Here is an 18,786-nt window from a genome sequence, read left to right on the forward strand (position 1 = left end):
ATGACATTACACAACCTGATTCCGGTGCTCAAACTTAAGAGTTAATCCGATATTTCAGATCGGAGCAAATAAACCACCTACCGTACAGTCTGGACCTTGCGCTGAGCGATTATCATCTGTTCCATTACCTGAAGCAGTTCCTCGCCAGTCAACGGTTTGACACTGACAAAGAAGTGAAAACGGCAGTTGAAGGTTGACTTCAGTCACAGGCGGCAGAGTTCTACGATGAGAGGATAAAAAAAATTGGCGGAATGCTATGATAAATGTTTAAACAAACACGGTAACTATGTAGAAAAATAATGTGTAAATAGGACACAATTAAAAGGTTTTGATAATATCATTATTACTTTTGTTTCTATTGACAAACAGACCTTATTTAAAAAATAGTCTTCATATCAACCAAGTGTCACAGTTTTTATTGTGAACAAAACAGAATACAATACATATAAAATTACATAAATTGTGCTGTATTTCATCAGATGGTTATAAGCCTTCAGGAGGTTCATCCAGAACTTCACTCATGGGTTTACTGAAGAAAGAGTTCCTCTTGAAAGGTCCTCTGCCTGTACGACCACATTTCTGCTGCCAGTACGAGAGTCCACCATCCGTATAAAGTGGATACTTTCTGTGTAACTGGATTCAAAGAAGAAAAGTCATTATTATACTGTACATACATCTTCATTATTGACTATACTGGACTGGATTCGAAAGGAACAAACAAGTGTCAAATCAAGTCATTTATAAATAAGAGGAACAAGGAGAGGAACACAAAATAGGCTGAATATAATGTCAGGCCAGTGTGGGTGGAGGGAGCAACTGGAAGAGGATACAAGGACAAACAAGAAAACATAAAAGGACAAGGACAATCTCCACATATTTATATACTGCTGTCCACAAAGAGATAAGCTCTCTCCTCATCAATCTTAGTTCTTCTAAGCCATCTCTTCTCAGCCCGATGAGCTATTTTTTGCTTCCCAACTTCATCAGGGGCACAAACATCAACATTCACTGAGGGACCATCTTGACAGATCTACATTCTTGATGCTGGGAATACAGGATAAGAAGAAAGCTCGATAGTACAGGAAAAGGGAAGAAACGTAAGAAAGGTAAGTATAGGTGGTAAAAGATGGCAGGACAAACACAAAAAGGGAAAAGGATCCCAACAAGATAATATTATTGGAAAGGAACAAATAAGTGTCAAATCATTCATATATATATATATATATATATATATAGATAGGAGGAACAAGAACGGGAACACAAAATAGGACAAACATAATGACAGGTTAGTGTGAGAAGAGGGAACAACAAAATGAGGTAGACAAAAAAAACCAACAACAACCACAAAAGCACAAGGACAATCTCCACATCTTCATACACTATACACTGCTGTCCACAAATAGAGAGGCTCTCTCTTCATCAATCCTAGTTCTACATTCATCTGTTCTCAGTGCCTCGATAAGATCGTTTCTGCTTCCTAGCTTTATCAACAAGGTGGACATCAATGCTCATTGCCTTCCTACTATATTCACTATTTCAGGTCTTCTTTTGCCTATTCCTGCTATTTTATTATACCGTAGTTTATTTATCGTCTTCTCCACTTCCCTAATAATAATTTCATAGTCATGATTATTCTCCTTCCAATAAACTCTGTTGTTCATAACTTCAACAGAAAAATTTCCTATTGTTCTGAGAAGATTATGTACGAAGGCAGATCAAAATATAAACTGGAATTTGAGTGTACCGCTGCTGTTAGTAATAATTCTGAGGCGGGGCTTTGCGAGGATGTTGGTGGGGGGGTTGTCTGGAAAAGGGATTTGCGCATGTGAACGACAGTGGAGAGCTGGGCTGCTTCAGTATGCCATGAGTGAGCAAGAGGTGCACACGTCTGTTGCGCAATGCATCATTAAGAAATTTCTCGCAAAAGAGGGCACCAAACCTTCCAAAATTTTGAGATGCCTCTGTGCGCAGTTTGGGGAAGAAACACTTTTGCAGACCAGAGTGTATGAGTGGGATAAAAAATTTGTGGCAGGAAGAGAAGCTATGGAAAATGAACCTCATGAAAGGAGAACGTGGACAAACATCACTGCAGACAACATTGTTGCCATTCATGACATTATTGGTGAAGATCAGCGAATAAAAATTTTGCAAATTGTTTTAGCCGTAGGAATAAGTTATGGAAGTGTTCAAACCATCATCCGAGATGAACTAAATTTCAGAAAATTGTCTGCCAGGTGGGTTCCTTGTCTCCTCAACCAGGAACAAAAAACTTTATGACAGGAAGTTTGTCAGCGGCTCCTGCATCGCTACGAGGAAGGAGAGAATTTCTTGCATCGTATTGTGACTTGTGATGAAACTTGAGTGTATAATTACACCCAAGAGTCCAAGCAAGCAAGCAAGCAAGCAAGCAAGCAAGCCAGCCAGCCTGGAGAGGTGGCAAAGAGACAAAGCAGGTCTGGTCAAGGCCAAAACACGCCCAGCTGCTGGAAAGGTGCTTGGAACCGTTTTCTGGGACTCCGTGGGTGTTTTGCTGGTGGATTTTCTTCATGAACAAAGGACATTTAATGCAGCCTATTATTGCCACCTTTCGGATGAAGCAAAAGCTGAGTATCGCAACAAGCAACGCTGGCAACCAATCCGAAACGTCATTCTTCTCTCTCCTCATCAATCTTAGTTCTTCTAAGTAATGTAAGGCTGCATACTGCTGCTTTAACGCGGGAAGAACTGGAAGTAATTCACTGGACACCTCTGGAACACCCTCCGTACAGTCCATATTTATCATTCTGTGACTACCATTTGTTTAGACCACTTAAACAAGACCTACGAGGACAGCGGTTCGATGATAATGCAAGCGTAGAAGAGATTGTGTACAATTGGCTCTGCACACTTCCCTCTTCTTTCTATCAGGATGGCATCAAACACTTACCAATCCAATTGAGAAAATATGTATCGAAGGCAGGACACTATGCAGAAAAGTGATCTCTATATGTGTATTTTTTTGGTTGATGCAATAAATTTTTTAAAAATAATCCCTGTTTATGTTTGATCTGCCCTCGTAATTATTCCTTTTATATGTCCAGTGATTCCCTAGTCTTACCTGATTTACCAAAAAAACCTTTAATTTCCTTTTAACCCTCCCTTTTAAAAATTAATTATTTTAGTACAGACAGGGTTCCTTACAGCCTGATGTAACTTTTCTAAGTTATTTCTAAAGTCCAGCTATGATTTCTTTTGGATACAATTATTTGTATTTCTTTCCTCTATGAACAGGTCCCTCCCTGCATCAGTTCTTGATTGGAGCCATTTTTTATATACTTTCTCCTTATGTTTACATACATCTTTGTTATAGAGTGTTATGCCTTCCAGTGTTCAGTCTACAAGCATCTGTAAATTTACTAAACGTCTCCACAATCCTCTATTTGTAACTAGCTCTGTGGCGTCATTTAGTTCCATATCTCTATCTTTAAATCAATAGAAACTGAGTCTAACCCTCACCATCTTGGTTTCCTTCTACTCTTACCCTCCATAACAAGAGTCCATTATTCTCGTAGGTAACCTATCCTCCTCCATTCGCCTCACATGACCCTGTCACTAAAGCCAGTTTATGTGTACACCTTAAACAGTCAAGTTCATTTCTAACTTAGCCTTTATCTCCTCGTTACAAGTACCCTCCTGCCATTGTTCCCACCTGTTTCTACTAATGATCATTCTTGCTCCTTTTATGTCTGTTACTTCTAACTTATGAGTAAGATATCCTGATTCCACCTAGCTTTCAGTCTCGTACAGCAAAGACGGTCTGAAAATGGACAGGTGTAAAGAGAGTTTGTCCAGGAGCTGACTTCTTCCTTACAGTTGATCGCAACTGCAAGCTCACCGCATTAGCTTTGCTTCACCTCGATTCAATCTCACTTACTTTACAACCATCTTGGGAGAATACACATCCTAAATACTTGAAACGATCAACCTGTTCCAGTTTTGTATTTCCAACCTAACATTCTTTAGTCTTGGAAAGGCTAAATTTCATAACATACCTACTCATTGCACCTATTTTCAAGTTCCAAGATATTAGACTGCAGGCTTTCAGCACAGTATGCCATTAAAACCACATCATCGGCATAGACTAAACTGCTTACTACAATTCCACCTAACTGAATTCCTCCTTGCCACTTTATATCTTTCAGTAGATGATCTCTGTAAACTATGAACAACAAAGGTGAAAAATTACAGCCTTGTCTAAGCACCAAGAGCTCATTCTACCATCAATTCTCACTGCAGCCTAATATTGTCAACATAAATGTCTCTGATTACTTTTAATAACCTACTCTTAATCCCATAATCATCCAGTATGGCTAACATCTTTTCCCCTGATAATCTGTCATATGCTTTCTCTAGCTCTACGAAACGTAACTCTAGTAGCACTTTTCAATTACCTGGTACATATTGAAAATCTGATTTTTACAGCCCCTCTGTGGTCTGAAACCACACTGGTTTTCATCCAACTTACTCTCAACCACTGATTGTACCCTCCTTTGTATAGTGATCAATGAAATACCTTGATGGTTGTTGTGATCCTTCCTGTTTCCTTGCTTATAAATAGGCGCATTTACTGCTTTCATCCAATCGGAAGGTACCTCACTAACATTCCTAGCTAATCTTATAACTCTATAAAGCTATTTCATCTCTGCCTTTCATGATTTCAGGTCTAATTTAATCCATTCTTGCTGTGACAATGGAGTTTATTTACCTTGCATATGGGAAATGGTGGGTTCAAATCCCACTGGCTGCAGCCCTCAAGATGGTTTTCCATGGTTTCCCATGATCATGCCTGGAAAATGTTGGGGCTGTACCTTAATTAAGGCCACAGCTGCTACCTTCCCAATCCTAGCCCTTTCCCATCTTGCCATCGCTGAAAACATTTGATGTGTTAGTGCGATGTTAAACCACTAGAAAAAAAGTTTATTTACCCACCTTTCCACTTCCTCAAGCTTAATTTCACTAACATTCTTGTCCTCTCCATGAGCTCAGTTGTTCGCAACATCAACAGAAAGATTTCCTTTAATGTTGAGAAGATTTAAAAAATATTCCTTCCACCTATCCAGCGATTCCCTGGGATCTACTATGAGTTCACCTGATTTACCCAAATCCCTGTCTGCGTCAGTCTGTGTTTGAAGCTATTTCTGATATGCCTTCCTTTTTACGTTAACAAGCTGCTCTCAATCAGTCCACCAAGATATTTGCCTTTTCCCACCTTTACACATAATTGTTCCTAGGCATTCCTTTGCTGTTTCTACTACAGCATCCCTGTATGCCACCCATTCTCTTTCTATATCCTGAACCTACTTACTGTCTATTGTTTAGAAATTTTAGAAAAACTCTTATTCGTCTGCAGACTTGCTGTTCACCCTGACTATGATGTCACTCGGTGCTTCATAGCACTTGTAAAGTTCATCCTCATCTCCACCCTCACATGGTGAATAGACTGAGACAATTCTCGTCCTGGTTCTTCCAAATCCATCACTCATTTACGTGCCTAGCAAAAACTGTGTTGAGTGCAATAGTATTCCTAATGAACTGTCCCAGCCCACACTCTGCCCTTCCCTTTTTAACAACTCTTAAGAGCACTTTATAATATCCTATCTCTTCCTCGTTACTTCCCCTTACCCAAAATCAATCAAGATATGCATTTTTCCCTAATCTTTACATGCTTATGTTCCAAGATATTTATTTTCTACACTGACTGACAGAGCAAATGCAACACCAAGAAGGAGTGGTCAGAACTTTATGCCAATTGCAGGGTAGACTGACGTCACTGAGGTATGCTCATGATGTGAAATACGCCGCTGTGCTGCGCACGTAGCGAACGATAAATGAGACACGGCGTTGGCGAATGGCCCACTTCATACCGTGATTTCTCAGCCGACAGTCATTGTAGAACGTGTTGTCGTGTGCCACAGGACACGTGTATAGCTAAGAATGCCAGGCCGCCGTCAACGGAGGCATTTCCAGCAGACAGACGACTTTACGAGGGGTATGGTGATCGGGCTGAGAAGGGCAGGTTGGTCGCTTCGTCAAATCGCAGCCGATACCCATAGGGATGTGTCCACGGTGCAGCGCCTGTGGCGGAGATGGTTGGCGCAGGGACATGTGGCACGTGCGAGGGGTCCAGGCGCAGCCCGAGTGACGTCAGCACGCGAGGATCGGCGCATCCGCCGCCAAGCGGTGGCAGCCCAGCACGCCACGTCAACCGCCATTCTTCAGCATGTTCCAATATCGACCAGAACAATTTCCCGTCGATTGGTTGAAGGAGGCCTGCACTCCCGGCGTCCGCTCAGAAGACTACCATTGACTCCACAGCATAGACGTGCACGCCTGGCATGGTGCCGGGCTAGAGCGACTTGGATGAGGGAATGGCGGAACGTCGTGTTCTCCGATGAGTCACGTTTCTGTTCTGTCAGTGATAGTCACCGCAGACGAGTGTGGCGTCGGCGTGGAGAAAGGTCAAATCTGGCAGTAACTGTGGAGCGCCCTACCGCTAGTCAACGCAGCATCATGGTTTGGGGCGCTATTGCGTTTGATTCCACGTCACCTCTAGTGCGTATTCAAGGCACGTTAAATGCCCACCGCTACGTGCAGCATGTGCTGCGGCCGGTGGCACTCCCGTACCTTCAGGGGCTGCCCAATGCTCTGTTTCAGCAGGATAATGCCCGCCCACACACTGCTCGGATCTCCCAACAGGCTCTACGAGGTGTACAGATGCTTCCGTGGCCAGCGTACTCTCCGGATCTCTCACCAATCGAACACGTGTGGGATCTCATTGGACGCCGTTTGCAAACTCTGCCCCAGCCTCGTACGAACGACCAACTGTGGCAAATGGTTGACAGAGAATGGAGAACCATCCCTCAGGACACCATCCGCACTCTTATTGACTCTGTACCTCGACGTGTTTCTGCGTGCATCGCCGCTCGCGGTGGTCCTACATCCTACTGAGTCGATGCCGTGCGCATTGTGTAACCTGCATATCGGTTTGAAATAAACATCAATTATTCGTCCGTGCCGTCTCTGTTTTTTCCCCAACTTTCATCCCTTTCGAACCACTCCTCCTTGGTGTTGCATTTGCTCTGTCAGTCAGTGTATTTCTACTCAGCATCTCTGTATGCCAACCATCTATCTATACTAATAAATGGAAATTGATATGTAACGATCTATGTAAGTATAAAAATAAACATGAATTAATGAGGCACTTCCAGGCATCCTAGAAATTTAAAACTTGGTAATGGAGAAGCTGATACCCCACGATCCCTAGAGAAATGCAAAATTCCCTAACTTCCCCTAGTGGACCAGGCTTGGGAGGTTCAAAATTGGTGCTCAGCATAAGTATGCTAGTGTAAGCATTTTTTTCACCCAGTCAGATGGTTTTTCCAGAACGATAACCTATGGATATCATGGGTTTAAAAGTTTCTTGAACGTCCAAAGTAATTTTTAATATCAAACCCCAATGAAGTGGTGCTCATGATGTGGTGGTGATTTATGTTTTAAGAGGAAGTAGAAAGTTTAGAGATATGAAGGAGGATAAATGGAAGTCAATGTGTATAAGAACGTTTATTTGTCTTAAGATTCTTATAAGAACTATGTATATACATATATAAAAATAAAATTGAATAACAACCCCTAAGGTGGTAGAGCAGGATTTTAACCCCTAAAGCCATAATCACTGATTTAGGCACATCTCAATTAGATAAGAGGCTGAGATTTGAGATGTTTATTTACCGTCAGATTCTTTGAAGACATAAGTAATTTACAGATAACTCTGAATAACGACCTTTAAGGAGGTGGAATTTGGGTTTAACTTCTAATGGCATACCAACTGACTTAAACACTGTTCCTATGCAGGGCAATAGGTCTGGCTTATTCCAGGCCCTGTCATTCTGTATGTATGGAGGCACCAAATGGTACATCACAGTGTGATTGTTAAAACTTTCACTTTTAGTTTTCTTTGAATTTGTTCCATGAGTTATGGAGTAATTTTGAAGTGTGATATCTGGACAGAAGGGCAGAGATAATAACAATATGGTGTTTGTATTCCTTTTGATACTGTACCATAGTCAAGGCTATTCATAGCTTATTTCTTGCTTATTTTAAGCAATTTCACACTCCCTGAGTTACGGAGGAAATAAAATTGGGGAATGGATCGCTCTCTGATCTCCGCATTGTTCCCATGCAGGGCGACAAGTCATGCTTACTCCAGGTCCTGTCATTCTGTATGTATGGTGATGACGAATGACACATGTAGGTGAGAGAACACGTTGTACATCATATTATGAACAGATGGGAGGAGTATAGTATGCATTTTCTTACCACAGATGATAGGAGCTACGTAAGTGCCATTGTGCGTGCAGAAGTTTTGAGTGGACATGGTTATTTTGGCTCTGCTTACAAGGTGTGAGCTACTGCAGAGGTGTACCCAGATTACAAATTCGAGGTGTACGCTAACAGAACAAGGGCAGTGTCATTTGGGGAAAGAGGCAAAGAAACACTGATAAGGAGGTTGACGTTCTCTGGAAGCCCATGTGACAGGTTTTTTGACGTGTATAAGGAGTTGGGTGAACAGGCCTCCGACATCCCTCAACCTGCTTCTACTCCTCTTCCACTAAAGCAGAAGGCAGGCCCAAGAATACATATATATATTTGGAATATGTATATTTTTTTAAACTTTTGGAATCTGTATTTTAATATCAATGTGTAGCTGAAAGTGTCCTTGAAAAGAGGATGAAACATATTCTACTATATTAGCATAACTGTATATTCCTTTAAAACTAAGTGACTATATAATTTAGTATTGAAAAAGTGGACTACCCTCACAAAGTATATTATTCAACCACTGTCAATACAGATTTTTAAACATGAAATTTATTATGAGTAATGATCTCAATTTACCAAATGTTAACTGGGAAGGAAATACGAATGACAGAAAGCATGAACAATAAATGATAAGATAATTTGGGCAAGACAGTTGGATCGGAAAGTGAATGAACCAACCACAGGAAAAAATATTCTAGACATGCTGCTGATAAAACTAGATGAGATCAATAAAGCAACTGAAGTGATCAATGGTGTAAGTGATCAGGAAGCTAATTTTGTTGTCGTTAAAATAAATGTGATAGTCCTACTTTTGCAGCCTTCCTTTATATCAGGCAATACCATATGGTTGATATTATAACAGAGAAATAAAGAGATTAAGGATGACACAAGTGTAATAGACTAATATAACTTGGAAACAATATTCTTTAACCCATGGGTAAATAATGCAATTATTATTATTATTATTATTATTATTACTACCTGTGAGGTATGTCTATGAAGTGTTTACATCCATTTACATTAGTATGATTATTTACATAGTTATGTCCAGACTTTATTGGTATAAATCACGATCGTATTATTTGTGAGGTTATGTCATGGAACATCTGCTGTATATATATTAATATGAGTTTATTTAATGTAAGAATATGTCATTAATAGTATATAATTTATTATTACCTGTATATATGATGTATAACCCAATGTAACATTGTGCAAGTCCAGAACAATGCTATGTAGAGTGTTCTTTACATTGTAACTAGGCTATTGGAAACTCTGAATTTACGAGAAAATATGTAGTGTCATATTCTTCTAGAAACCTGGCCAGGGAACGTATATAAAGAGGCAGTCTTGATGGTAGAGTGGAGTTGTTTTAATGAGACTTGTGTGGAAGTCGTGGTAGCTGAGTGTTTGAAGTCAAGTATGTGAATTGGTTTTGTTGGGTTGGTAGTTGACATGCAACTGTTGCAGTCTCTCCTTATCCTTCGTAGTAGTGTTTTGTTTCATGATGGCAGTTCATTAATGCGTGTGGGTAAGGATGTAAATAGAAGTTACATAATAATTTGTAAATAAATAGTGTACACAACTGACAGCATTTTGTGTGCGTCTTTGTGAGGAAATCAAGGAGGATATGCAGGTTAGAAAGAAACAGAATTAGAAATGCTTGTGGAAGTAACGAAAAATAGAAGGAACTTACTAAGAAAAAGAATTTAACAAAAAACAGGTCAGCAAAGGATAACACGATGGCAAATATAATTGGCAGTCATATGATGTTTAGGGAAAAATGGAAGGGCATGAAAAGGTACTTTAAGGCAGAGACAAGTTTCTAGAACGGTCATTTCAGGGATCATTTATGAATAAGGGAAATGCACATGTGAGGACTTACAGAAGGCAGAAGTATTCAGTCAGCACTATACCGGGTGGTCCAACAGCCCCTTATGATCAAGTTTTATGCTTCCCTTCATATTTACTACAATTCTGAAAGACATCGGTCCCTCTCCTTAAACTGTGGTAATATAACGATATGTGTGTTTATGGGCTAGAAGACAGCAGGAATCGTGAGCGCCACTATTAATTCATTTGGGTACCTCGAATGAACCCATCAAATGAGTATAGATACGTAGAACACATACTTTAAAACAGGAGGTGAACGCACAGACCGGGAGCACGGTACTGTATAGGCTGGGAAGCGGACACTGTAGGTCAAGTGTTGCAGTAGCTCACATGGCAAGCGGGTGGGGATATATGTGATAGTGGACAGTGCTCGAGGTAGGAGGTTCGAATCCCACATAAGGATTTTTTTTAAACATCCAGTTGGCTGGGATGTGGCAAGGGTTGCATACTTGATAGCTTCCAAGGACCGATTTGTTTAATTTGACCCTGTAAAAGACCGTATGTATCGTTGCATTGGGTACGGTGCTGGGTTGGACGAGGATGTGTAGATGATGGTCTATGACCAGTGGGCGCCGTAGGTCAAGTGTCGCAGTAGCTCACATGGCTAGTGTGCGGTAGGATGTGTGACAGTTGACAGTGCTCGAGGGTTAGAAGGTTCAACTCCCATGCAAGCCAGTTGCTTGAGATGTGGCAAGGTTGTATACTTGATACCGGTATTTTCCACAGACTGATTTGTTTATTTGGCCCTGAAAAGGGCTGTTGGTATGGAGCTGGGTTGATAGAGGCTAGGAAACATGTGACAGGATTTCAGTTATCCATGTCGTTTAATTCAGCACCTGCTTGAACTGACGACCTCCGTGGTGGCTATAGAGCAGCATGCAATGTTGTAAGGACCACCTGGCCCGTTGCAACATCTCTGGTGAAACAGATCGGTATGCCTCGGTGATGAGCTGTCTAAGGTGACAAGGACTGGGTGGCTCCTGTGCATACAGCAGATGTTTTACGTGGCCCCAAAGAAAAAAATCCGGGGCGTAAGATCGGGTGATCTGGCGGGCCAGGTCCTCCCCTTCCTATCCATTTATCAGGATACGTCGCATGGAGATGGTTCCGGACGACCACCGCCATGTGCGGTGGAGCTCTGTCATATGAAACCACATCCTGCAGCGGTCAAGGAGTGGCACATGTTCCAAAAATGGTGGAAGCTTTTTGCACAGTCTGGTGGGGTTGTAGATGCAAAGTGTGTCGCACATGTGGAATTGGCCCTGTTTTACAGGCAGATACCCTTTTTAATGCTGACCCTATGTGAAGGGAAGAATTCACTATAGCATGCTTATATGATGGTTGGTAGTGTATTGTGTTTATAAGAAGAGTAGTGCATTGGGACAAATACAAACATCCAGTCCCTAAGTCAAAGGAATTAATCAGGTGCAGTTATCTGTGACGCAGCTGGGAATCAAACCTAGGACTCTGAACTGAAAGCCTCAACGTTGAGTAACGAATCTAAGTGATGAAATGAAATGTCGTATGGCTTTTAGTGCCGGGATATCCCAGGACGGGTTCGGCTCGCCAGGTGCAGGTCTTTCTATTTGACTCCCGTAGGCGACCTGCGCGTCGTGATGAGGATGAAATGATGATGAAGACAACACATATACCCAGCCCCCGAGCCATTGGAATTAACCAATTAAGGTTAAAATCCCCGACCCGGCCAGGAATCGAACCCGGCACCCTCTGAACTGAAGGCCAGTGCGCTGACCATTCAGCCAACGAGTCGGGACGAGCTGAGTGATGAATGGTGTGAAAGTATGGTCATGGGGTTAGTTGGTTTATACATTACATTCAGCTTGGCAGAATGATGTGTGTAATATCATCTTCTGGTTCAGTGAGGAAAGCAATAGGGAAAGAGCCTTACTCATTTTGCACGCACCCACTCCCCGCCCTCTCTCTCTCTCTCTCTCTCTCTCTTGTCTTCGTTTCAGTCAGAAATATACTGGCTTGAGACCTAACTGCCTGCCTCAGTATCAGAATCATCAAAAATTAAAGAGTTGCCTAGAAAAATATTGTCACTTTTCATGAATCTCAAAACATAGTTATTTCATACGTTATTGCATATTACTGAATAATAAAATAAAAGCATTATGGGATTCAAAATAGTGCTTATATTTGTATGAGTATAATGATTTGTATGAAGATATGAAGAAAATACAATATTTTTCTAGTGAAAACTCTGTCATAAGGTGACCTACAATGTTATCATAGGCAGTCATTCAATTATCACTTCTGCTCCATCAGCTTATCAATTACTGGTACTACTTCATTTTATGGCTCTTAATATTAGACCACTCACATTACTGTAACCATTACTTGTCTCAAGAATCTGGATGCATATGAATTCGTTTGAAAACAGTACCAAAGTATACCAGACTAGCTGTTACCCACGGCTTTACTCGTGAGGATTTCGTAATTTGATAAAAATTACTTGCTCCTCGGTACTGCTCTAAGACATTATCTGTAAATCCCTGAAGTATAAAAACTCACCAAAAGATTGCATTTCATTTACCCCAGAACCTCTTTGTAAACCATGTTTGTGGCACTTCCTTTTGGGGCTAAGCTGACCAGACCTAAATCTGGAACATGGGACATGGAACTCTATGTGTATGCTGGAAAAAAAAAAAAGTTTTCTTTATTTCTAAAGGAGATTCCAAATACCAAATTTCACGTCTGTAACATCTTAGTTTTTGAGATATAAGTATCCTCATAAAGAGAATTCAACTCCTTCTTCACTTATATTCGATCTCCAGCTTAAGTTGATTTTCTGAAAACAAAAAGTACGTTTCTGTATTTTTAAAGGAGACTAAAAATACCAATTTTCACATCTGTAACATGTTACGTTTATTAGATATAATGTAGATATACTCATTATAAAAACTGTGCCACTCCTTGGCTGAGGTCAGTGTTGAGGTCTTCGGTTCACAGGGTTCCGGCTTCGATTCCGGGTTAGGTCGGGGTTTTTAATCGCGTGTATTTAATTCTTCTGGCTCGGCAACAGGTTGTTTGTGTTTGTTCCAACATTCACCTCTTCATATCCACTCAACACACCACATTACCAACCACACAGGAGCACTCAATAGTAATTACATCGCTACACATAGGGTTAGCGTCACGAAGGGCATCCACCCGTAAAACAGGGCCAAATCCACGTGTGCGACACAGTTCGCACACGTGACCCCACAGGTGTGGGTGAAGTGGTAGAAGAAGAAGATACTCATTTTAAACATTCACCCGCTTTTTTATTCTTTTCATCCCCTTAAGTGGATTTTCAAAAAAAAAAAAAAAAAAAAAAAAAAAAAAAAAAAAAAAAAAAAAAAAAAAAAAAAAAAATGTGCGTTCAATTTTAAAGGAGATCCCAAGTACCAATTTTAACATCTGTAAAATCTTAATTTTCTGAGATATATGTATCCTCATATTAACAATTCAACTCCTTCCTCACTTATATTCACCCTCTCTTCCCCCTTAAGTGGATTTTCTAAAAACAAACATTTGTGATCTTTTATTTTTAAAGGAGATTCCAAATACCAATTTTCATGTCTGTAACATGTTAAGTTTTTGTGATATATTGTAGATAATCTCGCTGCTGCAAGAATACTGGAGCTGTCGTTGCCATGGTTACGACAGTTAATTACTATATTCAATTCCTCGAACAGGGGTAGTGCGGTGCCAATATCTCCTTAACGGTTGGTTTTAGGGCCTTAAAACATGGTTAGGGCTTACCGAGTTTTGTTCTTTGCATCAAGGGGATTAAATTGAGCTTTGTCTCGTCCTTGTACGACAAATTCTATATTTTGCCTATATCAGCCTATTATTTTTATATATCCCAGTGCCCCCCACCTCGAACTGTATTAAAAATGAAATACAGCCCATGTTACTCACTGGGAATGTAGCTTTCTACAGGTGAAGTAATTTTTAAAATCAGTTCAGTAGTTTTTGAGTCTATTCGTTACAAACAAACATACAAATTTTTCCTCTTTGTAATATTAGTATAGATGTCCTGATATAAACAAATTAGAAATAGAACCTTTCAAAGTACAAGCAAGTGGTAACTTCCTCCTATCATAGAGAGGGATTTTTCTTACATCAGATCAAAAACAAATAAAAATTAACAAAAAACCTTCATATGAGCAATTACAAGGCAGTATTATTGGACCTTTTTCTTACGTATATCAATGATATGTGTAAAGAAGTGGAATCAGAGATAAGGCTTTTCACAGATGATGTTATTCTGTAGAGAGTAATAAATAAGTTATAAGATTGTGAGCAACTGCAAAATGACCTCGATAATGCTGTGAGATGGACAGTAGTTGATGGTATGATGATAAACGGGGATACAGTCAGGTTGTGAGTTTCACAAATAGGAAAAGTCCTCTCAGTTTTAATTACTGCATTGATGGGGTGAAAGTTCCCTTTGGGGATCATTGTAAATACCTAGGTATTAATATAAGGAAAGATCTTCATTGGCGTAATCACATGAATATGATTGTAAATAAAGGGTACAGATCTCTGCACATGGTTATGAGGGTATTTAGGGGTTGTAGTAAGGATGTAAAGGAGAGAGCATATTTGTCTCTGGTGAGACCCCAACTAGAGTATGGTTCCAGTGTATGGGACCCTCACCAGGATTACTTGATTCAGGAACTGGAAAAAATCCAAAACCGGGCGAGTTAGCCGTGCGGTTAGGAGTGCGCAGCTGTGAGCTTGCATCCGGGAGATAGGGGGTTCGAATCCCACTGTCAGCAGCCCTGAGAATGGTTTTCCGTGGTTTCCCATTTTCACACCAGGCAAATGCTGGGGCTGTACCTTAATTAAGGCCACGGCCGCTTCCTTCCCATTCCTAGGCCTTTCCTATCCCATCATCGCCATAAGACCTATCTGTGTCGGTCAAAGCAAAATAGAAAAAATAATTTTAAAAAAAATCCAAAGAAAAGCAGCTCGACTGGTTCCAGGCGATTTCCGATGAAAGAGTAGCGTTACAAAAATGTAGCAAAGTTTGTGCTGGGAAGACTTGGGAGAAAGGAGATGAGCTGCTCGACTAAGTGGTATGTTCTGAACTGTCAGTGGAGAGATGGCGTGGGAGGAAATCAGTAGACGAATAAGTTTGGGTGGTGTCTTTAAAAGTGGGACAGATCACAATATGAAGATAAAGCTGGAATTCAAAAGGAAAAATTGGGGCAAATATTCGTTTATAGGAAGGGGAATTAGGGATTGGAATAATTTACCAAGGGAGATGTTCAATAAATTTCCAATTTCTTTGCAATCATTTAAGAAAAAGCTAGGAAAACAACAGATAGCGAATCTGCCACCTGGGCGACTGCCTTAAATGCAGATCAGTAGTGATTGATTGACTGATTGATTGATTGATACACGTTTACAGTAATTTGTTTTTCACTGTTCAGTGATTTTCTCCTACATGAAATGTAGCATACGAAATGACTGATAAAAGGTGTTGAGTATCTTAAGTAGCACAGTCTGTTAATTCATTTAGGAGCTACATTGTTTAATAATTTTTCACATGTCCAGTGTAGGACCTTAGTTCGATTCCTGGCTGGGCGAGAGATTTTTACTGTGTATGCTTAATTCCTCTGTCTTGGTCACTGGGTATTTTTGTTCATCTTAATACACAGCTCTTCATCTGCAAACAGCATACCATACTACCAACCACTACATGGACATGCAATAGAGAATACATCTCTCCACATAAAGTTGGCATCGGGAAGGGTATCCTGCCATACAACTGGGTCAAATTTACAAAAAGTGCTGACCCCAATAAACTGGGTAAAAGGCCAAGAAGAAGAAGAAGAAGAAAAAAAAAAAAAACAATTTCGTATAAGGAATAGCAAATGAAACCTCATATAATTTTTACCATGCTTGATTGTATAGATGTATATTACACATTATGAAAAACAAAATGCAGTCAGTTATACAACATCAACAGAAATGCAACAAAAGTGAAGACGACAAATTGTGGCAAATATTCGCTTATAGGAGGATGAGTTAGGGATTGGAATAATTTACTATGGAAGACGTTCGATAAATTTTCAAATTCTTTGAAATTATCCAAGAAAAGATTAGGTAAACAGCTGACAGACAATCTGAACAACACAAGGCATACTTAGCACCAGTGAATCTCGTTCAGGGGCAAATTTACCTTGATCTCTTTTTAACAGTGGGCTGTAGCAGTCTCACTTATCATCCGTTCTTTAAAAAACACTACACATCTTTCAAATCTTGCATAAGTTGAATGGGTCTTAAAAGGTACCTGAGTGAAGAAATCTTGATGATGATAAACTGATGAAAGAACCTGCATGTTAAACCTGCATTATTTAAGAAGCAAAGCTAGCCATTTTAATGAGCTAAATGCAGTGGCATCTGCTCACTATCAAACCAGGAGTGTAACAGAGAATGGTGTTGAAGTTAAATACATTAGCTGAGGTTTCTTAATGGTGTATGTTGGTAGGAGAAAGTTTATTTACAGAATATCCCCTGTAGTGTACCATTTTAAGTATCTACAAGCAGCCCTCCCTGCCTGATTTAGACCAACCACCTCTGGCTAAATGTAAATGATGTAAGGTGATGGTAGTGTGCAGAGAAAGGAATAGAGAAAAAAACTGCTTGGTTATTAACAACAATTAGGAAGAAGAACTTCCAAAAAATGAAGGCCTCACAAGAGAAAGATTTGGATTAAGACAAGATGAGGAAGAACATGAAAATACAAACCTCATCTATAGAACAAAATGGCGTATGGCTTTTAGTGCTGGGAGTGTCCGAGGACAAGTTCGGCTCACCAGATGCAGGTAGGTCTTTTGATTTGACTCCCATAGGCGACCTGCGCATCATGATGAGGATGAAATGATGATGAAGACAACACATACACCCAGTCCCTGTGCCAGCGAAATTAACCAATTATGGTTAAAATTCCCGACCCTGCCGGGAATCAAACCCAGGAACCCTGTGACCAAAGGCCAGCACGCTAACCATTTAGCCATGGAGCCGGACTCTACAGAACAGAAAAAGCATCACAGAACACATTTGTTTTTACCAGCACTTTTTAACTGCAGTACTTTGAGAACTTTTCAATTAGGCATACACAGCTTATTTCTTAGGAAAAAAAAAATCTTTCTGATTTTGAGATATATAGTACACTATTATGCTCTTAGAAATTAGAATAGTTATGAATATTATAATGGGCATGTTGGTTATTCAGTATTAAGGTTTCATATATTAATTTTTCAGAGAAGTGATTACTATCTTTTCCTTTCCAGCTACTGATTTCCTGCCTGTCAATATATTTTGAGAAGAATATGAGGTGAACTTACATCAGAATCAGTCTCAAAAGCATCCAAAGCTGGCTTATAGTCAGGGATGTTGAAACTGCCGTCGTATTCACTACTGTATTTCTCAATGGGATGTGGTTCACTGAAGTCTTGTAGGACCTCATTTGCCATTTGCTCCCAAAAGAACTGTTCCAAGAGTTCTCGTCGCTTTCCTGAAAACCAAAAGGAAGAAATTCTTAGGAGATGAAATTCTATCTAGAGCCTGGAAGGAGAGCTCAACCACTGCTATTATGATTTAAAATACTGAACCTAAATACTAACCTATTCACTTTGGCTGGAGTTATGAAACAATAATGAGCTTGAAAAACAACAAGGCTCCTGGCCTGAATGGGATATTCAATGAACATCTTAAAATCACAACCAAAGCCATGTTCCTAGAAGTCACTGAGCTTATGAACCTATACCTCAAAATGGGTAGTATACCAGTACAATGGGGATCTTCCATACTAAAGGTATTATGTCAATGACCCGAACTTATATAGAGGAACAGCCTTAGAAAATAGTCTCTTTAAGGTACTGACCAAACTCAACAAATAGAATCAGTAGAGAAGTTATGCCCAAAATTCCAGATGAACAATTAGGTTTTACAACAGGACAAAACACCCTTTAAGCAGTTAATAACTTGATTGAAGACACAGAAGACATGTTACGATTTCCACGTGGAAAATTTCATGCAGTGTTTATGGACTTTGCTAAGGCTTTTGACATGCTCGACAGAAACATCAGGGCATTCAAATTGGAATCTCTGAAAGAGAGAATGTTGAGCTGACAGCTCTTATTCACAATATTCTAGAGGTTACTACAATACTTGAAGTTTCCAACAACGTGACCTTATCAAAGGAAATACTGCAAACAAATGGTGTGCTACATGGTGATCCCCTCAGTCCCATTTTGTATAATGATGTTATCTAAAAAATAAGGCTGTAGACAGAGTCAACGATGATATACATCTACATGTATTTGCATTTGTACATGTTTAGTGACGTCAATACAGAACCAAAATGAAATTTTTAATATGCAATATACTGTACATCTACACTGATGATATAGTTATTGAATCCGATGATAAAACCAAACTACAGAAAGCTCTTGATGCACTACAAATTTGGGCAGAGGAAAACAAATTAACTATCAACATGGATAAAACTGT

The 18,786-nt window shown here is 40.0% G+C and overlaps 1 protein-coding gene across 2 annotated transcripts in view; it reads right to left on the reverse strand.

Annotated features, from left to right (window-relative positions):
* Positions 1–395: 395 nt before the first annotated feature.
* The window catches only part of LOC136878205 (uncharacterized), a 61,694-nt gene continuing 43,303 nt past the window's right edge, over positions 396–18,786 (reverse strand). For both annotated transcript variants that reach the window (XM_067152069.2, XM_067152068.2), the window contains 2 exons: positions 17,619–17,788; positions 396–633 (listed from right to left, as the gene is read on the reverse strand). In XM_067152069.2, the coding sequence (XP_067008170.1) occupies positions 484–633; positions 17,619–17,788 (320 nt within the window). In that variant the 3' untranslated portion in view covers positions 396–483. The remainder of the gene's footprint in view (positions 634–17,618; positions 17,789–18,786) is intronic.

This window comes from Anabrus simplex, chromosome 1 (genome assembly GCF_040414725.1).
Source record: "Anabrus simplex isolate iqAnaSimp1 chromosome 1, ASM4041472v1, whole genome shotgun sequence".
Lineage (NCBI taxonomy): Eukaryota > Metazoa > Arthropoda > Insecta > Orthoptera > Tettigoniidae > Anabrus > Anabrus simplex.